This window comes from Mauremys reevesii, linkage group 6 (assembly GCF_016161935.1).
Source record: "Mauremys reevesii isolate NIE-2019 linkage group 6, ASM1616193v1, whole genome shotgun sequence".
Lineage (NCBI taxonomy): Eukaryota > Metazoa > Chordata > Testudines > Geoemydidae > Mauremys > Mauremys reevesii.
The window spans coordinates 90,915,757-90,940,796 of NC_052628.1; the positions used below are offsets into that span (position 1 = coordinate 90,915,757).

At 44.1% G+C, this 25,040-nt stretch overlaps 1 protein-coding gene across 2 annotated transcripts in view; it reads left to right on the forward strand.

The window, feature by feature from the left end:
- The window catches only part of C6H9orf135 (chromosome 6 C9orf135 homolog), a 48,538-nt gene extending 28,243 nt beyond the window's left edge, over positions 1-20,295 (forward strand). Inside the window, exons 5-6 of one of the 2 annotated variants that reach the window (XM_039546004.1) lie at positions 6,249-6,306; positions 16,669-16,799. In XM_039546004.1, coding sequence (XP_039401938.1) covers positions 6,249-6,306; positions 16,669-16,755 — 145 coding nt within the window. In that variant the 3' untranslated portion in view covers positions 16,756-16,799. Of the gene's footprint in view, positions 1-6,248; positions 6,307-16,668; positions 16,800-20,001 lie in introns of those variants that run through there. The other variant, XM_039546003.1, reaches the window with a different exon arrangement.
- Positions 20,296-25,040: the final 4,745 nt, after the last annotated feature.

Here is a 25,040-nt window from a genome sequence, read left to right on the forward strand (position 1 = left end):
ACTGTTTATTAAAGATTGAACCAAAATTATCACTTCAGCCAATTAATCCAACTCTGTTAGAGAAAATCACAATTTGGAAACTGAATAAATCACTCATTATGAATTTTCCATCCCACCAGAGTTAAAAACTTCTCTGCTACATCACTTAAGGCTGACATTTTTCCCATTGCCTTTGTCCTGTCCGATAACACACATTTAAATATTATGAGTCAGTCTTCCATAGATACAGTTTAGTGATGTAGCTCAGCTACTAAACTGGACCTTTCTCCTTTTCTTTATCTCTGTCTAGTTGCCGCATGCAATAGCTAGACTGAACTGTACCTGAGTCTGGTTTAGGACTGTATGTAGAAGGCAAGGTCCCTGACCTGTCTCCAGGCGTTCTACCTCTAGAGACCTCTCGTTCTATTGCCATAATGCCACCAAATTATTAAACTGACATGCCTTTCTTCCTCCAAGCTGTTGGAAGAGCGTCATTTAAATTAAAAGATATATGAGCCTGCACTCTTCCATCCAAAAACTGACCAACAGTATTTGGACCGAACTAAACTTCTATTTCACTCTCTTGGCTGTGTGCTCTTAACTGCACAAATAAGTGACGGACAGAGCAAAGATCTGGGCTACTATTCCCAGGTGACTCTCTGATGACTAATTGTGAGGCAAGTCCTCAATCTGGACAGAAGGCAACATTATTCATTGGGATCCCCTAGACCGGTGATTCTGAAACTTTTTGTATTGGCACCCGCTATTAGTATATAGGCTTGTTTGTCAGCCTGAGATAGAATTTTGGGTTTGACTTTTTGATACTCTTATATCTTATAGTAATGTGTGTGAAGAACAATGAACAAAGACACTGTGTGTAGCATTTCCCACAGCTTTTAGTACAATGAAAAAAGATGAGGGATAGAGCTAAAGTGTTCAGGGTATAGTGGGAGTGTAATGTATGAGCATACACTGGAAGGCTGCCTGGCTCCTCTCTCAAGCCAAGGTCAAGCAACCAGTTAGGAGGGTTAAGGGAGTTGGGAAGGAGGCATAAGACACCCTAAAAGCCAAAGAAAGGCCTGGCCTTGGCCAGAACACAACCTCACTCCTTACCCCTCCCATGGATTACAAAAGAGGTGGGACAAAGACCCCAGACTCATGACCCTCCAGAACGGAACATGACCATAAGTTGCATAGGCTTGCGCAGCACATTTCATTAGGGTGTGCACCCAGGGAGCCCTGCCCTAGCCCTGCCCCCATCCACTCCCTCCTCCTTCCCGCCTCCTGACTGCCCCCCTCAGAACCTCCAAGCCCCCCGCTCCTTGTCCCCTGACTACTACCTCCTGGGACCCCTACCCCTAACTACCCCCCAGGACTCCACCCCCTATCTAAGCCTCCCTGCTCCTTGTCCCCTGACTGCCCCCCTAAAACCCTACCCCTTACCTGTCCCCTGACTGCCCCGACCCTTATACACACCCTCGCCCCCAGACAGACCCCTGGGACTCCCATGCCTATCCAACCACTCTCTGCCCCCGACAGGACCCGCAGAACTCCCGACCCATACAACCCCCCCTGCTCCCTTCCTGCCCCAATCCCTCTCCACACCCCTGCCTCCTGACAGACCCGCCCCCCCCCGAACTCCTGACTCATCCAACCACCCCAGCTCCTGGTCCCCTGACCAGCTCTCCAGAGACCCTACACCCTAACTGCCCCCCCAGGACCCTCCTTGCTCCCTGTCCCCTGACTGCCCTGATCCCTATCCATCCTCTGCGCCTGACAGACTCCGGGACTCCTATGCCCCATCCAAACCCCCCTGCTCCCTGACTGCCCCCTTCAGAGACCCCCCCATCCCTAACCACTCCCCCAGGATCCCACTCCCTGTCCCCTAACTGCCCCCACCCCTTATCCAATCCCACTGGCCCCGGACCCCTTACCATGAGGCTCTTAGCAGCACGTTTAGCTCTGCGCAGAGCCAGACATGCTGCCCCGCGCATGGGTGGCAGGTTTGTAGAAATTTTGGTGGTGCCCAGAACCTGCCCCCCCCAACTCCACCCCCCACCTGCCTAAGGCTCTGGGATGGAGTTTGGATGGGGGAGAGGGTCTGGGGTGCAGGTTATGGGATGGAGTTTGGGTGCAGGCTTTGGGTTGGGGGTGGGGGCATAGGAGGGAGTGAGGGGTGCAGGCTCTGGGAGGGAGTTTGGGGATAGGAGGGGGTGCAGGGGTGAGGGCTGTGGGGCTGAGGATGAGGGGTTCATGATGCAGGAGGGGGCTCAGGGCTGGGGCAGAGGATTAGGGTGCGGGGGGATGAGGGTTCTGGCTGAGGATGCAGGGCCTTCCGGAGTGGGGGCAAGTGGGGGCAATTTGCCCCGGGCCATGCAGGGACCCCCATGAGAATGTCGGAGGCTCCCTTCGCCTCCGCCTTCCCCCGGCGCCTCAGCGTGCCGCATCCAGGAGCGGCTCTGGGCAGCGCTGCAGCGCCGTGGTGGCTCCAGTGGGGCCTGAGCTCCTCCCACTCAGAGCCGCGTAGTAAGGGAGTGGGGCTGTGAGCTGCGGCCGAGTGGGAGGAGCTCAGGTCCCGCCAGCAGGGCTGCCCAGAGGATTCAGGGGGCCTGGGGCAAAGCAATTTCGGGGGCTCCTTCCAGAAAAAAAGTTGCAATACTACAGTAACATGTATTTGGAAATGTAAAAAATAACCAGTGACATACATTCAAAAATTATTTTAATAATTTGAAAATACACAAAATACATTATTTAAAAACATTAAATGCATTTGCAATTACATAATGAGCTGTCGCTGGGTAATGGTGATGGTTGGTGCCAATGGACTGTTGCTGCCTAGGGGTGGCACAGCTGTTGCTCAGGGCTGGGTGGGGAGCTGGGCTCTTGGTCGGGGAGTGCCCGGCTCAGAGGGGCTGGGCTTGGAGCTGGGGGTCAGGGCTGTGGGGACGGGGGTCTGGGGGGGCCCAGCTCAGAGGGGCTGGGCTCGGAGCGGGGGGTCAGGGGTGCGGGGGATGGGATCGGGGGTGCCTAGCCCAGAGGGGATGGGCTTGGAGCGGGGGGGATGGGGTTGGGGGGGTGCCCAGCTGGCCAGCTCAGAGGGGCTGGGTTGGAGCTGGGGGTTAGGGCTGTGGGGGATGGGGTCGGGGGGTGCCTGGCTCAGAGGGGCTGGGCTCAGAGCTAGGGGGGGATGGGGTCCAGGGGTGCCCAGCTCAGAGGGGCTTACCATGCTGCTTACCCTCCCCTCCCCCAGAGCCCAGTGAGCCGCATCCAGGAGCGGCCCTGGGCAGCGCTGAAGTGGCATGGCTTCGATGAGGGGTTCATGATGCAGGAGGGGGCTAAGGGCTGGGGCAGACGATTAGGGCAGGGTGTGGGGGGATGCGGGGTTCCCGATGCAGGAGGGGGCCCAGGGCTGGTGCAGCGGATTAGGGTGCGGGGGTATGAGGGCTGGGGTTGAGGGGTTTGGGGCATTGGAGAGGCTCAGGGCTAGGGCAGAAGGGCAGGGGAAGAGCAGCCTGCCCTGCCATTAGGGTATGGGGGGCACTAGGACCCTGGGGAAGCAGACAGCCATTGAGCAGGAATGTGCAGCAAAAGCAGGCATGGGACAGGAGAGCCCCCCCCCACTTTCTTTCAGGTGGGGATGCTCCTGGGTTGGGGGTGAGACCCGTGCGGGGGTGGCAGGCGGGGAGACCTGTGGGGGCGGGCGGAGCCGGCCCGGGAATGCAGGGGAGGGGCCGACGTCTTGCTGTGCCAGGAGAGTGGAGCCATTTGCCCACCTCTGCATTAGGGCGTGCCTGTGCACACCCAGCACACCCCGTGCACACGCCTATGATAAGTTGTAAGGGGTGTGACTAGGGCATGCACTGCAGGTATATTTGGGCCTGCTAAGGAGGAGGAGGTGGGAATGGGGACACAGGCAAGGCTCTGCGGCATCAGAGCTAGGACGGAACACTGGGAAACAGGCTGTGCCAGCGTGTAGAGCAATGGATATGCTTGCTTGGAACTAACCCCAATAAACATTGCATTGTCTGTGCTTCGGACTTCTGGTTTTCTGCTTTCTCTCTGCGTGACAAGAACCAGGGGAGTGGGTGAAGTGAAAGCTCTCTACAACCCCTTCAAACAGCAAGCCTGATTGTGACCCCCACCCCTTATAAATTAAAAACACATTTTTTATATTTAACTATTTTAAATGCTAAATTTATAACCCTATTGTTTAAAATGAATTTACCTTTTCTCACCGTTTTTAAAATTAAAACTAAAACACATTTTTATCGAATGATTGGTATAAGCAGCAAAGTTATTTTTTAATATTGGGGGAGGGGTGTGAAGAAACTTTTTCAGTATCACTTTTCACAGCAGACTTAGTGCCCATTGCCACTCTTACTTCTGTGCTGCTGCTGGCAGCGGCACTGCATTCAGAGCTGCATGGCCAGAGAGTGGCACTACTAGCTGGGGATCCAGCTCTGAAGGCAGTGCCACTGGCAGCGGCAGCACAGAACTGCAGAAATAAGGGTGGTAATGCTATACCATTCCACCCTTACTCCCTGCATAACATTTGACCTTTGCATAGGGAGGGATGGCTACAGGGGGGCTAAGGTAAATTTTGGGGTGGCCCAGCACTGCCCCACCAGTGTATCAGACTGTTAAATTATAGATTGCTTTTTAAAAAAAAAAGTTTGTGCCAATCTGTGTTATGATTTGTCTACAGTCTAGTTCAGTTCTTCAGCTGCTGAACAATCAAGCCTTCTAATGTGGTCTCAGTCCCACCTTTTCAGTCTCAAGACAACAAACCTGTGTGCACTAAACTACAATCCCCACAGTTCAATTTCCTTAAAGTGGTGATAAACAAAATATATATTTGGTATTAGGAGCAAGGATCGCTGCATTATATGTTTACAATACTTTTTGAAGTAAATACACTACATTATGATGGAAAGGTGTGTGTAATTTTCTAAAATACTAGATTTAAATTATATATTTATTTTAGCAGTTGCTCTCTGTTTCATGCATGTGCTCATGACCGCGATGTAATAACCTTCAGACCCCTGAAGGGGTTGCAACCCCCAGTTTGAGAACTCCTGCCTTAAACAAATGCATTGACAGCCACCTGAAAACATCCTACAGCTTTTTTACACTGATCCAGCACTCTCTAACCACTTTCCATATACCACCAGAGACCTTACAAGAATGGTCTCTCCTCATTGTAAGACTCTTCTGAGCATGCTCTGGAGGGTTCCACCTTGCTGGATATAGTACCTAAATAGTTAAATGGTGCCTGCCTAAACTCTATGCAGCTGAATCTCCTATGTTACAGAACAAGTCCTATGTCCTGAACCTATTTATTTTCTGCTTTTTATGTACCTATAAGTCTGCTGATGATTTCTCCCCATTGTACTTTAAGGTGAGTGCTCCTTCCTTTGAACTGACAGGAACAAAATCTGGGGTGCATTAGCACTGCACCTGACAGACAGACAGTGGGTGGAAAAAGCTCAGGTATTCTAACAACACTGATAATCCTACAGGCTACAGCACATAAACATAGCTCAACTGTAGGAAAAAATGCTGATTTAAATTTGAATTGGAAGATTGTAGTAGGAATTGCTCCACTTTGCCCTTGTGAATAATACCTATGGTTACCCTCTCTACTGTTTCCTAATTTACGTATCTCTTATGAAACGAAGGATGTCCTTTTAACTAAAGCTATAATAGAGAAAGATTTTGTATTACAGTTACAGTATCTTACAAAGGAAGATATCAGGCCATATTTTGAAAGATGTATGTGGCAAGCTTATTGGCGTAAGTACTCAAATGTGCAAATGGAGGCCTGTGCATACACATCAGTGTGTGCATGCAAAGCTCTAACTCTATGCGTGCACATCTCAGTATTTGCTTATATAGATTTAGAGTATGCAAATAGATAGGTGAATTTTTGCACACTCATGTCTGAAAATGTAGCACTATATGGCTCAGTATAAGGACTGCTCCCAGTTAAATTCATATAAAAATAGTCTGCCTGTGGATTCTGACCTGGAATTTCCTTTTTTCCAAGTAGAAAGAGGGAAGTAAATTGCAGCATACATTTGCTCAGTCAACTTTATTCACGAAGTGAAGGACAGTCTTTTTGGACTAATCTGTTGTGACCAGATTTGACAAGACTTTAAACTTCCAAAAAGCGCTATCATAATGTTTCCATTATCTATAAAATAAACTATCCTTAAATAAAAGTTATTTGTGATACCATATACCCTACTTGTTTGTTTTGTGCATCATAGGTATCTGGATACAACATACCGTATAGACTATGTTCCTCCATATGATTATACGCCATATGTAAGTATATGGAGCAGAAGAGTCTTATTTTACAGTGATGTTTTACATGTAGCTTTATATCTAGAGCATTTAATTAACCTTGGGAAAAGAGGAGGCTGATTTTGAAATGTTGATTTGTTCATATTTGCATAGAGCCATTAGCAATATAACTGTGGGAGTCAGTAATGAAGTGAGACAGTTATAACAGCTATAATTTATTTTTGAGTTTATATACTACAGGGACACCGTTCTTAATTTGCCCATAACTTGCTAGCAAACTGTTTATTTAAGATTTCCCTCCACAGCTATTTTCTGTCCTTTCTTGGTTCTCTACCACACAAGCTCAGTGTTTTGTGGAAAATAAGATATTTATAACTTTCTTTCCATCTTTGGCTAAACTTGATGCTTCAGCATGATAAAAGCTTAAAGAATTTATTTCTGTGTATCTTCTTTTTTCACCACCACGTGCATGAGTATCAGTGTTCTCTTGATACAAGGAGTGAAAGAATTGTGTTACTGTGTGTAATGTAACAAATAAAAAACTGGAATTGAATAATTAAAATAAAATTAAAACTTAAAGGAATAACAGTTTTTTGGAGAGCAAACCAAATGTTTTGGGAAAGTTGTTTTTTTTTTTGTTTTGTTTTGAGCACAGAGGAACATACTGTACCCTCTCAGACTCCTCCATACTTTTAACAAATTTTTATTGTAATCTGAATATATTGTTTGGGAAAGATGTTTGCCTGTCAGACATGGAGTCTGAAGTCTGGTGTTTGTATAAAAGGTTCAGCATGTGCATGTGTAAGCTCTCGGACACTGCCCTAGCAACGTACCTCAGCACTGACCGAGAGGGGACCACTTATAGGAATAAAAGGTAGAGGTTAAAATGAGGAGGGAACATGAGGGAGTGCTGATTGCTCCATCTCACTGACTGGTGAATCGAGGATTTGCCATCCATGGGAATCTAAAATAGGAGCAGCAGAAGGACCTGACACCTGGCTGTGGAGTTTCTGGGGCTTCTAGTCTTCCCCCCAATATGTGGAACAACATCTAAGGAAAGAAGAGATGTCCTTTAATAGCCTCTTTTACATGAAGATGAGTCCTCTTAAAAGCATTGCCTTCTCTCCAGGGAAAGAGGGGAATCTCACTGAAAGCTTCAAGGGGATAGAAGAAGAGATACTATTTCAGCACCTCTCACCCCAGAGGAAAAAATCCCAGGAGCAACAAAATGGCCTCTCTGGTCCCTTGGGTGACATGGTATAAGGAGGAAGCTTGATTAATTGAGCCGAGTATTCATTGAGATAGGAATGGTGATAACCTTGTTGGGACATAGAGGCCCATTGGTGGTTCAGCATTGTTTCAGCAACTCTTGTCAGGCCTGACATACTCTCTACACTTAACACACTGTTGTCATAATCTGTATCTAAAAGGTGTCATGGAAAAATCATATACAAACCGGTAACACATTGGTCCCAAAATCATTGCATGATGTACGAATGGGGTACGTACAAAGTGTTATAAATATGTGCTAGAATTGTGTTTGTTTGCCAAGCAATGTATAAACCCACTCTGCCCTAGACAAAGGAATATGTGTTTCTATCTGACAAGCCTGGTCATCAGGCAGAGACAGTGAAGGTACATTTACATATAAGGTAAACAAAGCTAAGAAGCGGTGGAGAAGACAGCATGACATCTACATCCAAGAAGTACAGAGAAACTTTGGGCTTATTTTTCAGTGAATACTTTTGAAAGATTTACTTTGCTATCAAAGAAGGGGAGAGAGCCGCCTAAGTTATCCTTCACCGAAGGAGTCAGAGAAACAAAGTGCTTTGAGCTCTGTGTGTTGGGTCCTGGCTAAAGAATGGGCTAGCCATGCTGGGAGAGTGACTGTGGGGAGAACCTTCTTTGAACAAAAGATTCGTTTGTTGAGTTTTAGTCTTAGAAAAATATTTTTATTGTTGTTCGTAGCCATTTCTATTCTTATTCCTTTTCTTGGTATCACTTAAACCTATGTCCCTTTTTTAATAAACTTGTTTTACTTTTACCATTATCCAACTCAGTGTTTTGACTGAAGTGGAACGTTAAGTTAATAAGTTAACTAAGTTTAGGTAATAAGCTTTGCTGTACTGTCTTTAAAGGAGCAGTGAAATAAGATTTTGTGGGTGCTACAGTAAGAGGTGCTTAGCACTGCAGAGAGAGACATTTTGGAGGGAGAACTTGGGGCTTGAAGGGTTGTTGAGGTCCCACTGCAAAGAGTAACTGTGTGGTGGAAGCTAGGGCGTTACCTGCCTGCTTGTATGCTGGCTGTTGATGTCAGAACTGTCAGACGCAGAAGCATAGCATTGCATTAAGGCACTCAGAGTTGCAAGGCAGCTGTCAGCTGACCTACTTACTGGCCTGGGAGAACCAAGAGTGTCACATTGCTCTGCTTTTATTTGGTGGGGTGTGCTGGATTTGGCAGCTTTGGTGTATGTTGGTTGATAGTTCAATAAAACACAACTTTCCTCTGGCAAGTTTAAAATCTTCTATAATGCAAGGAATTGCATCAAGAGTTTCAAAAATTTTCTGAGGAAGGACCCTAAGCCCTCTCTTTTTATTTGTTGTTTTTACATCAATACAGGTTCTCTGTCTTGATCTAGTCATCTCATAAATGATGTTGGCCATGCTTAACCGGCCATTTTTCACCAGAGAGGTAGCCTCCCCTACAGCTCCACACATTGCCCAAATATATATAATATATTGTATATGTAATACATACACACACACACACACACACACTTATGCTTGAGTGGGCCAGGGGCCTACTTTGGCACTTGAATACCTTTTAGACACCTCCTCGCCTCTCAACCCCATTCTCTTCCCCCTACTGCATCCTGACACCAGAAGATGATGCAGTACCACATAATTTCATGACTTTGCAATGCATTACAGCAACTACAATAATTGAATGAAATACATATCACAGCTATTTAGGGCCCAGATTTGGAAAAAAAGGGGGGGGGGTCTTTTGAATTCATATTTAGGCACCTAAATAATTTTCCGAGTTTTTCAGAAGCACTGAGCACACTGCAACTTTGATTAAGACGTTTTGCAAACCCTCTGTACCTCCCAATTCTGGTCTGTCCGTATGTTCAACTGGTCAGACAACCCATTAGCTAAAATGCCAGTGGTTGCCTGGAGTTCTGTCTACACGATATTGCAGCTGAACCAGCAATAGCAGCAGTGAGAAATTTTATAGGAAAGAAACTAGTATAAACAGACTATTTATAGCAGAACTTCCCCACCTTTGAACAAAAACTTACTATAAATACCTGGAAAAGTTTCTTTTTATCACAGGCCTAGCATCAGATCCTGAAAGACTTCCATTTTTGCTTGTTTGTCCTGTTCTAAGGCACAGTTTTATTGAAATTATATGATATTTTGCTTAGCACATCATGCCCAAACAAGGTGAAAATGGCAGTCAGGAAAAAATATGCAATATGCACAACAAAACAATTTCTATAATATTCTGTGTTCAATAGGAAAAGGATAAGTATAAATCATAATCATGGAGGCATGGAGTTCAAGGCCAGAAGAGACCATCAGATCATCTAGTCTAACTTCCAGTATGCCACGGGCCATCAAACCTCACCCACTTATTCCTGCATTGAACCCAATAACCTGGATTAAAGTATTTATAACCCTCAGGAGAGTAACCTATTGTGCACCATAGGCAGAGAACAGAAGGTACCAAGATGCACCAATGATGGAGGCTCCTGCAATTGCTGGCAATTGTTTTCGTGAGACTGACCCAGATGATCCTAGCAAGCGACCCATGCCCCGGGCTGCAGAGAAATGTGAAAAACCCCAAGGGCCCTGCTAATCTGATCTGGAGGAAAATTCCTTCCTGACTCCAAAAATGACAATCACTTTTACAATGAGAATGTGAGCAAGACTCACCAACAGAGCATCAGAGAAAGAGAGAATTCTCTGCACCAGCCCAGCCCATCTGGTATTCCAGTTCCAGCTGTGGCTATCTCTGGTGCTTCAGAGGAAGGCAGAAGGGGAACAAAAACCCAAACAGAATAAATTACACATAAATGAATCTGTTCCCACTGAAGTGAATGGCAAAACTCTCTTGACCCATTGAAATGTAGGAGCAAGCCCATAGACAAGTGATTTAGCTTGTTTGCATTTTATCATATATTTATAATAAATGTAGAAACCTTTCACTTGGATGTGATAGAAATCACATATTGATATAAATAAAAGTTGAGGTAAAATTTCTGTTTTGTGCACCAAAAATGGAAAGTTTAATGCAGTATTTAACTTGGGGAAGGAAAAGAGGGTTCATGTTATGGTCTGGATGCCTTACTTTGTGTGCCAGTGACTTTAGTAGGATGAGAATCATGGCCATATACTCTTTTTAAATAGTATAACTTTTTCTGTAAAGTGTTTGCACACACAAGTCAATTGTCATTTGACTGAGTGTTTTGATAAACTACCCCTAGGATGTTGGCCATGCTTAACTGGCCATTTTTCTTTCATTAGGTATATGACAGTTTGCATTACTGTATTTGCCAAGAATATATTAACCTACAATAGAATGGTATGTAATAGTGGGGCTATATCTATACAACTTATGAATTTTGATTGATATTGTTAAGTTGCATAATGAAAATCTGTCTTGAGTGCTTGTACGTGTGTGGGTCCACCTTTGCTGACGGGCTCTGTAGCATGTATGCACCAGACCAATACAATACAGAGGTGCTTAGGACTTAAAGACCCGATTCAGGTGCAAACATCTGGGACAGTGGATGAGCTGCATTCTTAGAAAACAGTTTTAGCTGACTCCAGAAAGGAGGCGGGAAGGTAGGAGCAATGAAAAGTTACCAGGAATAGAACAAAAGAGACCAGGTGACCAGGAGGAGTTTTAAATAAAGAAATACAGAGGAATAGGGGGAGTGAGGCAGAAAGAGGAAGGGTGGGGCAGGAGTGGGCAATGTCACAGAAGCATGAGGAAGAGACCAGCTAGTATGCAGCAGCTTGCATTTGGTGGGAACTCTGCGTGCCTCGATCCAGCTGGTTTCCCAAGGACTCACATTGTTTTGTATGATCCATACTCTCCTGTGCATGACACAATTAAGTATAAAAGAACATAAAGGCATAGGCGCCGACTCTGTTGGTGCTCCAGGGCTAGAGCACCCATGGAAAAAAAAACTGTGGGTGTTCAGCATCCACTGGTGGCCTCGCAGATCAGATCCTCTCCCTTCCGCCTAGTGCCTCCCGCCTGCTGGTGGCCCTGCCGATCAGTACCTCCCCCTCCCTGGGCCTCCTGCCAGCTGCTATCAGCTGTTCAGTGATGTGCAGGAGGTGCTGGGGAGGAGGGGGCGGAGCGCACTTGGGGGAGGGGGCAGAATGGGTGTGAGAAGGGGTGGGGCCTTGGAAAGGGTGGAATGGGGGCGGGACCTGGGGCCAAGCAGGGGTCAAGCACACCTGGGGAAATGAGGAAGCTGGCCCCTGTGCATAAAGGTGTTATACTTTGTACAGTCTATGTTTATTGACTGCTTCACATTTACTTCATGCCTTGAGAGAGAGAGTTATTAAACTGTAAACCAGAACCTTCACTCCTTTGGGTGGAATTTTGGGAAAAGGGGGTGTTTTGAGTTACCGGGATATCTCAGGGGTCATGCAGTGCTGCTCCTGGGGCCCGAAGCAGTGGGCTGAGACGCCCCAGTTCCTAGAAAGGGTAACAGACTGTGAGTCAGTGCCCAGGAAATGTGCCAGAGAGGTGTAGAGAGGAATCAGTGCTGCAGCCTGCTGAATCAATAGGAGCTTGAAACACCCCAGGGTTCCAGAGCAGCACAGGCTTGGATTTCCATTACAGCAGTCTTGGTAGGGAGCTGGAACAGGGCAGTTGGTAGGATCTTTGACAAGTATTTACACTCCTTATGAAAGCTTTTTGTTGATTAAAGGAAGCAGAAAAACTTTCTTAATATGAACACCTATAGAAAAATATATATAATTAAATAATGTATTTGCTTTGTATCATTTGCTATGTTTTCTACATTTATAAAGAAACAGGTTTAAGCAAAAAGTTGATACAGACCATAGCCTATGAAATATACTTTAAAAACCTACATATAGGTGCTTAGTCAAAACATTTTTTTAAAGATACAGGATAGCAATATCCATCAAACAAGAAATATGATTGTTAGTTTAACAGTATTCAAAGGAATTAAACTCTTCTTCAGTACTGTTCAAAGCAAAGAAACAATGAGGAATGAATTCTCCATAGAGCAAAAGATAGACATGAAATAATGAAGACTTCTTGAAAGCCTGTTTTGTAATTTTATACAGCAGGAGAGAAGCTCAAATAAGATGTCTCTTTTTAAGACTTGTAGTTTTATACTTACTGTTTTATACCTTCTCTCAAGCCCTTAGGCAATAACTGCCCATGCATATACCATCTAACCTTCTAGTTCTAATAAAGCTCAGTACTCTGATTCTGTGATCAAACAAAACATTTTTAATCCTTTGTTGTTTTGTTCAGCAGCTCTGGTCATCTAATTTTCAGCATCCTTGGCTTGCTGTAAAATTAATAGCTATTCCAAACAAAAATTGGTTCATCAGTGTAGGATCTTGTGCTCAATATCCCTGTCAAATATAACCCTGGCCTGTTCCGACAGAAGTAAGCTTCCCTTTGGGGTGTGAATAATGATATGGTGCCCTGTTTTATTAAACTAGATGTCCACGTAAGACAGACTGCAAATAAATATCCCAGATAGTGCTCCTTTACTAAGGCAAATTCACAGAAGGAATTAATATTGCTGTTGTTGTTTTTTCCTTGAGCTTTGTTTCTAACAATTGCCTTGATACATTATGAAGCAATTCCAAGAAATGAAAACATGGTTAGTGATATTACTCCTTTGAATGGATGCTATTTATGTTCATAAAAAAATGACAGTTACAAAAATAATTACCATAGTTTGCTTTTTAACACATTGTAAATTCTGAAACAAAAGAGTCCTTTGAGCTCTTTGAGTGCTGGTCCCTATAAGTATTCGCGATGGCTACACATATGCCTGAGACTGAAAGATTCAGTTCTTCACTAGCAGTGTCCATTGGTCTTTTCCTGTGCCTTCATGTGCTCCAAACTGAGGGCATAAGGGGTGATGTGAACCAACTGCCTTTCTAGTTCCTTTCTACTGCTTATGGGCTGAGATGGAACTTCAGTAGCATCCACAGCTTTCCTAGTGTTCCTGCCTTCTATTCAGTTTTTTGGGTGGTTTTTTTTTTTTTGGTAAATTGTTTTATTTTATTGTAGCTAGTTAGAGTAGTGTTGGGGGTAGGAGGTATCCTCCAGGCCACCCCCACTCTTCAGACTACCTATTATGCCTCAAAGCCTCAGCTTTACGTCCTGCCTGGCTTGCCCCCAAGTCTTCCCAGTTAGTGATCCCTAAACCTGCTGTTTGTGCTTCCTTGGGGACTGTCTATTCCATTCATGTGCAATTTTGAGAATTCTGGGTTAAGAAGCATCTGATGGAACTCTAAGGCCACAGCTCAACCTTGGGGTTTCTGGGTTGAGCCATTAGCATCCTTTTGGACATGGCATTTTGCAGTCCTGGATGGTAAGAGTGCAGATTTAAAGACTCTACCAGGTGTGGCTGGAAGAAGGTAAAAGGAAACACTCATAAGAAGCAGTAGAAATCTGTACTTAAAACCCTCTAACATATCTGCCTCCTCTAACTCAGATGAGACTCTATGCCCCAGTATGGGTCTGCAGCTCCCAATGAACATGGGCCAATACTGAGAGCCAGGGATACCCACAGCCTACTGCCTATGTAAGGGATGGCTCTGGTTCCATCATCAGAGAAGGAAAGGAGAGTGTGATCACCCTCTGCACTGGCCGTTCCACACTACATGAGGAAGAGGGACTTAGCAGTACTAACAGCTACCTCCTGCACTGAATCTGCACTGTCCAATCCACCAACACATAGAGCCCCTCCTCACTCTTCTGCTGGACCCAGCTATGCTATCCTTGAGGAACTAGGGTTTACATCAACTCAGAGTCACTGCTACTTTCTGTTCCAGTGATCTCCAGAGAAATACTTACACCATAGGTACACCACTCCCTGGTCCCTTCCACCAGTTGGAGTGTTGACCTCTGGGCACCAAAAGTGTGCCACTTACCAATTCAATCTACCAATCATGGCATAAGACATGAGGTACTGACAGCTCTGCCTGTAGATGCCAAGGACCCTTATTCCTCCAGCGAGATTGAGGCCGATGCACTGACCACTCCAATGGTCCCAAGGTTTGGCACGGGTGCCCTCTCCCTGCCTCAAAACATATCAGCAGGCCTGGGACCAGTGGTGCCCTCCACTATGGGGTTTTATACCCATACAATCCTATATTTGGGCTTTATTGGCACCCTTGGGTCCGATACTTTGGGCCTCCTGACTCCAAGGGATCAGAGCAGGAATATGAACACAACTCTTCTTAGCGGGAAAAGCCTCAACCTACCCACCCTTCCCATCCAGGAGCACTGTGAAGAGGAGGAATACCCCAACCAGCTGGAACTGCCTGATCCACCTGCAACTCTGTCTTCCTTGTCTCCTGACAAAGCAGTGATGATGGTTTCACCTTCGCCACCTGATGATTTTAAACAATTTCAGGACCTCCTGAAGATGATTTGTGAAGGCTTTACAGATCCCTCTGGAAGAAGTTCAGGACCCTACTCACAAGCTTCTGGGCATCCTCCAAACTATGGGCCCTGGTAAGGTGGCACTTCCCATCAATAGCACCATATTAGAACTGGCCCCAGCTGTTTGGCACACTGTGGTTAACTGTGCCCCAACCCCAAAAAAGACTGAGAAGAGATACTTTTGTCTCATCTAAAGAGGCAGAATATTTTTCCCCATCCTGTCCCATCTTTGCTAGTAGTTCAAGCCAGTACCAAGCACAACAGATTGCAGTAGCCTTGGTTACCCCATTCAACAGGGAGAAAACTGGACCTTCCTTGAGAGGAAGAGCTTCTCTTTTGCCAGCCTACAATTCCGGACAGCAAATTACCAGGCTCTGGATTTTGAAATGACTCATTATAATAAGGTGTCTCCATTTGCTAGCAAGCTTCCTCAGGCGTTCAGGCTACAATTTCAAACTGTTCTGGATGGTGAATAGCTTAATTGTCCCTCCAAACGTCTTTCAAAGCAACTGACCTCATTTCTCGCTCCATGGAAACTTCAGTAGTTATAAGGTGGGTTTCTTGGCTTCAGTCTTTGGGGTTTCCTACTGAAGTCCAAGCGATGGTAGAAAACCTCCTCTTCAAGGGTAACCTTATGTTCAGCAAAAAAAAAATAGACAAATCATTTCACTCTCTCAAAGACTCTGGGTCTACCCTTTGCTTGCTGGGGATTTACTTGGAGGAAAGTAATCTAAGCCACTGTCATAGACAGTGTCTCGTTCCCTAGCCCTTCTTCCATCAATGAGCTTATGAACCACCCAGGAAACCAGAAGTTACACCACTGCAGGCAGAATGCACCCCTTACCATTGCTTTCCCCCTCACCAGCTATCCCATGCCAAGAAGTCATTTTGATGGGACCTTCAAGAGCTACAAACCAGTCTTGGTGTAGCCATACAGTCTCACCCCCTTCAGTGGCCACCTGTTCCATTTCTTTTCAAAATGGCAACATGTTACTTCAGACAGATGGAAAGGAATTAATCTCCAAGACCCATTCCTACACTAAACCCCCACTCTCTGTCCCTCTTCAGGGATCCCTCTCATGACAGGTTCCTCAGACAGGAGATAAAATCCTAACCTTCAGTTAGGAGCCATAGAATCCATGCCTCGTCAACACAGGAGGAAGGGTTTCTATTTGAGATACTTCCTCATTCCAAGAAGGAGACCATTCTATATCTCAGACAGCAGAATGTCTTCATATGCTGTTTGAGATTCAGGATGACCACTCTGGATTCCATAATCTCTGTTGTATTAATTTAGGAGGAATATATGGGTTAAAGGTGTAAAAATAGTCTAGTAACTTTCCAACATTAAACAGTGTTAAGCAAGGTTTGGGTTTTGGTATTCAGAGACCTCAGCCTGATTAATACCATGGCAAACGCATCATTTAAAAATACTTTAAAAGTTTTATCAAACAAGACAAGAAGGGAAAACAATCTTTGAAAATATAAAGTATTACATAAGGCTTTCATATTAACAACATCCCTTTTTCCTTTTCCCCTTTAGCTGGAGAGCACTTTTAGATGTAAAACCTCTCTTGTCTCACAGTCTCTTAGATTATTGCAATAACTAGCTTTTTGGGGAAAAATAAGAAATTAGTTGAGATGGGCTGGAGTTGTTGCTGCTGTTGTTGTTAAAGTCCAATCTTGTTTCATCCCAGGTGGTGTTTTGGGATCCAGAAGTGGCAATGGGTCCCTCTAACTGGCCTGGTCAGGACAGGACATCTCTTAAGATCAAGATGATGTAGGCCTGGGGTCCTAGGAGATGATGGGGATGGCAGCCATGATGGTGAAGATCACTCCAGTAGTCAGTTTTTCTCCCTAAAGTCTCTTTCTTTAAGGACCTCAAAAGGGAGTGATGGGTGGAATAGCCCATCCCCTCATTATTTTGTCCATGAATTATGCCTAGTTTCCAACACACTGATTTTCATCACTGACTTCTGGTTCCCACTTTTATTGTGTACCAAGCATGATCTTCACAAAGTCTTGGAGTTATATCAGTAGACATTTGTGTTTGGACTAATTCAGTCTGTCTCCCTTTCTTACCTTTTCCCATCAATGTTTGTAATAGGTTATTGTGACATGAACTTCCATTTACTTTTTACAGTTGCTCACAATTAGGGTAAATTTGTAGGCCCAATTATTGCAACATCCCTTTCCTCAACAAAGGCGACTGGTTTGCAGTTCTCAGTTTGAAGGATGTCTATTTTCATATAGACATTCACCCATCTCACTGGAATTTTCTGTGCTTTTTGGTGAGACTAGAACATTACCAGTACAGGGTTCTTTTTGGCCTCTCGATAGCCCCAAGAGTTTTCACAAAGGAGTCCTCGATGGTAGCAATACACTTTGTTGCCAGGGCAGTCCAGTTTTTTCCTAACCTTGATGACTAGCTGCTCACAGGACTGTCATTTGGGGAAGTTCAATTTACAATATACTCAGTTTCCTGCAATTTGTGGGACTTCAAATGAACCTAGAAATGTCCAGTTTAATCGCCATGCAGATTATAGAATTAATTGGAGCAACTCTGGACTTGACTTCACCCAAAGCTTACTTAGCTAAAGACAGGGTCTTGCAATCAGGGATCTCAAAAATCACCTAACTCTGACTGAGTCCATAGATGACAGCTCATTTCTGAGCTCATACAAATGGCTCCCTGCAGATACAAAACACTCTTCACCAGGCTCCATCTTCATTGCCTTCAGGCATGGCTCTGCATGCTGAATAGAGATATCTTAGACAAGTTAGTATCCCTCAGAGTGTTCTGTCTTCTCATCTGGTGGGGAAAAAAGAAATTGTGTTTGTAGGGGTTCCCTTTGTTTCCCCTCCACCTACAAAGAATCTAATCACAGACTGCCCCCTTCCCTCCAGATTGGGGAGCACATCTGGGCATCCAAGGAGTGCAAGGTTCTTGGACTCAACAGGAGTCCCAGTTACACATCAGTCTACTCAATCTTCGGGCAGTGCATGAGGCTTGCAAAAGGTTTCTGCCTTTCAGATGTTCACATCATGTCAGACAACGTAACAGCAGTACTCTACATAAACAAGAGACAAGCTCTGGAACTGGTGCATCTAACACCAGTTCACCCTATCAGCAGTGCACCTTCCCAGAGTAATGAACACTGTAGCAGACAGCCTCAGCAGAGACCACTTCCACAGAGACTGTGAGTGGATACTTCACAACTTGGTGGTGCAGAATGTCTTCTGTCAGTGGGACCCCCATCATGGGACCTCTTTGCATCCCAGTTAAGAAGAAATGTCCAGCCTATTGCTCCTGTGTTGCTCAAGTGCACAATTCCAGAGGGGATTCATTCATGGTTCAGTGGTCAGAGCCACTAATGTATGCATTCACACTCATTCCGCTCCTACATGATGTCCTGAAGAAGATCACCCAGGACAAATTGACAGTGATCCTAGTGGTTTCGTGATGGCTGAGACAGTTTTGGTTCACCAGTATCTACCAGATGTCCATGTGTTGCTGAACCTTCTGACTCAGAACAAAGGCAAAACCGTCCATCCCAACCTGATCTCCCTCCACCTCACAGCTTGGTATTTGGATGGGTGACAAGCATAGAAAAGTCTTGCTGCAAGGAAGTCCAATCCATCCTCAGCCACAGCAGAAAAGCTTCCATGAGAAAATACTATGCTGCCAAGTAGAAGAGATTTTTCATCTGGTGGCAGCATCGCCACATACATTCATTAGACTTTGGCATTCCTACCATATTGGAATATCTCCTTTCCCTGAAGTCTTTGGTTTTATCCATTAGCTCATTGTGTGAGCACTGGGAGCAATCAACGCTTTCCATTCTCCAGTAGATAAATGTGTGGTGTATGCCCACCCTATGACCATGACACTTCTGAGGGGTCTTGTCAGAGCCTCCAGTATCAGTGTCAATTCCTAACTGGGACTGTAATCTCCTACTGTTGGCACTTATGAATCCACCATTCGAGCCTTTGGCCTCCTGTTCCCTTCTCTGTCTATTTATGAAAGTAGTCTTCATAACAGCAATCACTTCAGCTAGGAGAGTTGGGGAGCTTGTGGCTTTTATGGCAGACCCTCCCTACATGGTGTTCCATAATAACAAAGTGTCCCTAAGATTACATCCCAAATTCATTGCAAAGGTTCCCTCCAGATTCCACGTGAATTGGACTATCCATCTAGCAGTATTCTACCTGAACGTCATGACACTAGAGAGGCTGGGAAACAATTCCCTGGATATTTGTAGAGCTTTGGCTTTTTTACCATCAAAGGACAAAGCCCTTATGAAAATCCCTGAGATTATTCATCTCCTTTGCCAAGTGGATGAAAGGGGAGGCAATTTCATTTCAAAGGTTCCCAAAATAGCTTGCAGGCTGTATTCTACTGTGTTATGATATGATGTTAATTCCTCTTCCTCAAGGTATGCGGGCCCACTCAACTAGAGCACACACTATCTCGGTATCTCAACTGGAGGACATACTACTTCTCTGCAAGGCATACTTTTTGTAGAAATCTGTAGAGCAGTGACACGGAGCTCATTACACACCTTTACCAAAAACTACATATTGGTCCAAGCTTCTTTAGCATCCTTTGGTACAGCAGTCCTGCAATCTGTGGTGTACCCTGGGTCTTCACACCCTCCTCCTCAATGAGTACTGCTTGTGAGTCACCCACAGTGAATATCTACAGGTACCAGCATTTGAAGAATAAATACTTTTATCATTGTTTAGTTTAATTACAAAAATAATCTCCAGAAGCTAGGAAATAAATCAGTCTTCCAAGTTCACCGATCTTGGCCACTAAACCATACGTATCCTGTGGTCAACAATTGAGTGAATCAGATATTGGGACCAGACATTTAATTAGGAGATAAAATTATATTCTGTGAAGTGGTTTAATTTCTTTCAGGTTAAAGTTTGACCATAATATGAGCAAGATGTTATCAAGCAGCATGTTTTTTGAACATTTCTGTTTGCTGAAGAATGAACTACTATAATCTCTCTTGTTTCCACAGGTTGGAGCCCAACCAGATGGTTATTCTATAGTTCATAGAAAATGTCACTCTCAGTTTACTGACACAGCAGATTACAGAAGACATGGTATCAACACATGGCAAGATGAGAGTGGGATATATGCTACTGTGGATATAAAGCAACAGGTCTTCCGAGTAACTAATCCTATACCGTCAAACGTACATGAAGATAATTTCTAAGCAGTTATAATAGAATCTGAAATAGACACATTGTATGTCATGTATTAACTATTTTCCAAATATTCCAATAAATATTTTTAAATGCTTGCTACAGTAGATGCATTGTTCTGCAAGTGATCTCTTTATATTGGGTTGCACTATACCAATCTTGAGTAGGAACCTTGTATGAAGGTTTCCTATATATTGAGTATTTTTATGATTAAGCATTTTGTGGATCTTTTACAGATTATATATACACTGATCTTAGCTGAACACTGTTGCTGTGATGGGAGAGTTTATCATGGGAAGCAATGACTGTGAAAAAGCTTTGGGGTTGTGGTGGATATGAGCTCCTGTCACAGGGCATATCACTCACTGGGCTGGTGCCTCTGCCTGGTCACTCTGGGAATTAGCTCAAGGCAGACACCCTCCCGGACCACAGTTTTCATACTATCACTCTGTCTCTGCATCTGCCTGCAACCCCTCTCGCTGCCTCAGGAACGGCAGTGTCCTCTTCATGGCTCTGCCCTCTGGCCATGTCAACATCCATGTTTTCCCCCTTTGGGGGTTAGTATTGCAGTCCAATAATGATGCCACTTCCCTAGTGTTGGGGGGAGGGATAGCTCAGTGGTTTGAGCATTGGCCTGCTAAACCCAGGGTTGTGAGTTCAATCCTTGAGGGGACCACTTAGGGATCTGGGGCAAAAAAAAATTGGTCCTGCTAGTGAAGGCAGGGGGCTGGATTCAATGACCTTTCAAGGTCCCTTCCAGTTCTAGGAGATTGGTATTGGTATATCTCCAATTATTAGGGGGGGACCCAGGCCTGCCCACTACTCTGGGTCCTGACCCAAGGACCCTGTTGATAGCAGCCTCATGCTGTTCTCCTTGGAACTGCTCATCACTTTTTCCCCAGGCCTCTTTCCCATGCCCCTGCACCTACTCCGCCCTTACCTCAGAGCCTTCAAGCACTGCGCTGTCCATGGTGCTAGTATTCCTTCCACCTGCTGAGAGCCCAACCTTCACTCCATGCGCTCCAAACAGCTACTGACCCTGCTCTGCCCTGCAGCTCCCCTTATCTGAGCCTGCCGGGCCCAGATTGGTTTGCTCCCTGCAACTCCTCCCTGATATGGCTGTGCCTCACACAGTCTCTCATGGCTGCTTGGAGGATTCACTTTCACTGCTCCTTGCTGAGATTAACCCTTTCTGCACCTCTGTGGGCTAGACACCTCATCACAACTCCCAATACAATGCTCTGGCCTAATGGGCTACTGCATTTCTTGATGTATAAATGGGAATCTTGAGTAGGAACAGAGAGGCTATTTTCCTCTGTTTTTGGCACTGGTGCGACTGCTGCTGGAATTCTGGTGTTACAATTCAAGAAAGATGTTGATAAATTGGAGAAGGTTCAGAGAAGAGCCACAAGAATGATTAAAGGGTTAGAAAACAAGGTGTCTGCACTCAAATGCACTAACCTTTATACATATAATTACTGTGACTGCGTGTGCAACTGGTTATTTATGCACTAACGAGTTATCTGTATGCACAGTGACAAATATGAATGTGACTGTGCAGGTTTATGAGATTTTTTTTGCGTGTGGCCCTCAGTCCTCTTTTCAGAATTGTCCTCCTCATCCTTTATCTTTAATCTAGAAACAAAGTGGATAGTTATACAAAATGCATGCAATGAAAACCGCTGAGGCCAGGCACCTGCTATTGGTGATGTAGTAGTAGGATTTTATGTTGTATAATTTAGAATGAAGGATAAAAAAATAAGAATAATAATGTAGCATGTATTAAATGTATTGGTGTATGATTTGATCATGTCCTGCCAGCCACCTTTTTTGAATAGCAGAAAGGAATGGCCTAATGGGCCATTGGTAGAGATACATCAGCCAGAATCTGTCTCTGTGCTGATTTTGAGGGTCACCAATTTGAGGGTCACCAATTTGTTGTAGGTTTAGCATTTTAAAATAAGGAAAAGAATGCAATGATTGTTTTCTTTTGCATTGCAACTTAATGTTTCTGATCAAAATGTTCTGTGTAAATTAATTGTTTTGTGTGTGAATGTGTGTGTTCAGAGATAAGTGTGAAGGCCATTGCTGAACCAGATGGTCTATGGAGGAACCAGAGACAGGTGCCAGGAGGCTGCAACACACCCATATTGAAATGTCAGAGGAGGGCAGAATGATGACTCTAAAGATGAGACAGGCACCTATCAATGGGGACAAGATAGCTGTGATCAAAACCAGCCTGGGATAACTCCCTGAGGAACTTGATTAAAGAACAAGATAAAGGATGAGGAGGACAATTTAAGAAAACAAGCACTTGTCAAACAACAATTGATTACAGCATGACGGTGCAGAACTCATAGGTCCCAATGAAGGAAAATCACTATATAAACAGGGTGCCTGGCCATGAAACTTTGGGTTTGTCCTGCCAAGACTTCCCCGGAGCATCGTGTTGCGACCAACAGAACCCAGCTCCTCCCTACCTGTGATCAACCTAGCTGGCCACTAGATTGATCCAGACTTTGGACTGGTAACTATAACATCGACTGGTGGGACAGTGTATGTGTGGTGTGATTGAATGCATATGCTACTTAAAAAAACAAAAGAATCTGTGGCAGCATAATATAACAGGCGTTGCATTTGCAGCTTTTTGGGTGAATTGAATTCCAATTCTTGGAAGAAAGATCTTGCATCCATCCAAAGAAAGCACTGCAAAGCTCATGCTGGCTCTAATGGAACAGCTAGGATAGAGCTGAAAATTCTTGTTGCCAACAGACTAACACGGCTACCCCTCTGATACTATGCTACTTAGTGTATCGTCAATAAATGCGGTGTATTGCCTTTTCCCTTGGAAAAAGATCCCGTGTGCTTCTTATAAGCATAACAATGAGGTGATGTAAGCTCTCTCTTCTGAGGTGGAAGCAAGGGAGGCCAGGAGTAATGCTGCAATACAATATCATAAAAAAGAGATGTCAGTGTAATGCTGCAAAGATGTCTGACCTGATTGTGTAGCCTGATTGCCACCTGCTGTGCCACTGATATGGAAAGTCTAAAGCAACTTTAATCAAGGCATCAACTAGCCACTATATTTGTCCTTAGATTGAGATTGGACATTAATTCTAATACTAAGACAGTTCAATAGAATAATTTCCAGATTCAGTAGTAGTAGGTAATGAATAAAATATTCAGCTGTGGAAGTGGAGAGAGAGTTAAGGCCTTCGGTCCCATAGGACTTTAACTGGATTTTCCTTCTGTGTGGTAAATCTTGCACAGCCAATCTATTTCCACACAGTTCATTAACTCTGACTCTGAGGTAGAAATTAAAATCAGCCTTGGTAAATACAAAGGCTTTTGATGATTTTAATGAAACAAACAGATTCATGTAATTCTATTGTTTTTCTGTTTGCGGGTGTAGATGAATGACTAATGATTCTATATGCACTTGACTCTTTCTCTCCCCCTTTTGTATGGTTTTTTCATTAGACAGACAGGGAGGTGTTAGAGGATGCCTTTAGGACATCTCAGAATTCATGAGATAAAGAGCACAAGTTTCTAACAGAATATGATACTCAGTTAACAATAATATGTATTTCAAGTTTGTTCAAATTAGTCATGAATATCAGCCTGCATTCTGCTGAATAAACTAATTCCTCTAGTGCAACAGATCCAAACACCAGTAAGCATGGGTTACTGACCTAGTACCACAAGTCTCCAAGGAGTACATTTGACATGGATTAAAAGGGTCACACGTACAAATATCCCTGAATAGTACCCAAAAGAAACTGTGCATCCCAGCAGATGTTGTCCTGGCGCCATTCATGTACTGCAGATGTTCAAACTGGCAGAAGGCAGAGGAAAGCTGCCTGTCAGTGAAACAAACTGAACAGGAAAAAACAAAAGCAAATGTAGGTAAAATTAGGCTAAGAACAGTTCAGAAAGTCCACACAGAACAAAAGGAACTACTTATAAATAGAGAGCATTGTAGAGTTCAGAGTTGTCCTTTTGTTACAATACAGTGATTTAATACAAGCATTTTCTGCCCATAAAATATATATTGTATCCAAATGACTGTGCTCTGGATAAAGTACCCACATATAGACTAGAAATTACTTTGTAGATATCAGGTTGAAACTAAAGGCAACACAGCCAAATATTAATCACTGCTCTGGATATCAAAACCATATGCAATAGCTATATGCTGTATTTCTATGCACTGGTGGTTTATTATTAAGTGAAGCAATATCAGCTCTTAACAACACCAATCAAAGAGATAAGAAATTTGAAAATGCTTTTGAAAGATTTTTTCATTTAGATCAGTGGAAGTCTTAGACGTAAAAGGGGGCCTCCCTCAGATAAATTGCTCAAAGCCCATTCAAGTGTATAAATATCTTACCTAAAACAATAACACAGAATAAAAGATGATGGTATTTCTAATTTTACTGACTACTTATAGGATACTGGCCATCTAAGAATTTCACAGCATCTCCATATGAACTTTAATGACTGTATTAATGGAAATATCCAAATGAAGACTTAAAAATACATGGAGTAAAGTGAAGACAGGTGATATGGACAAGGGCCTAAATCTAGAATGGACCACCATACACTACCATGGAACATTGAAAAGAAACGTCAGCAAGCTCCCTCAAGAACTGGTAGAGCAGATGTTATTATAAAAGCCCTGGAGACTTTTCTAGGACCCCTGCAGGCAAAACAGACAAAGCTGAGACATTGGCTGGAACATGTTGGAGTCAGAGCTTAAGCATCTAAGTTTACATGTTAGAGAAGAACAACACTGATTTTACTGATGTCTCCGTATAATCCTCTTCCACTCATTGTTGATGCACAATGCTGA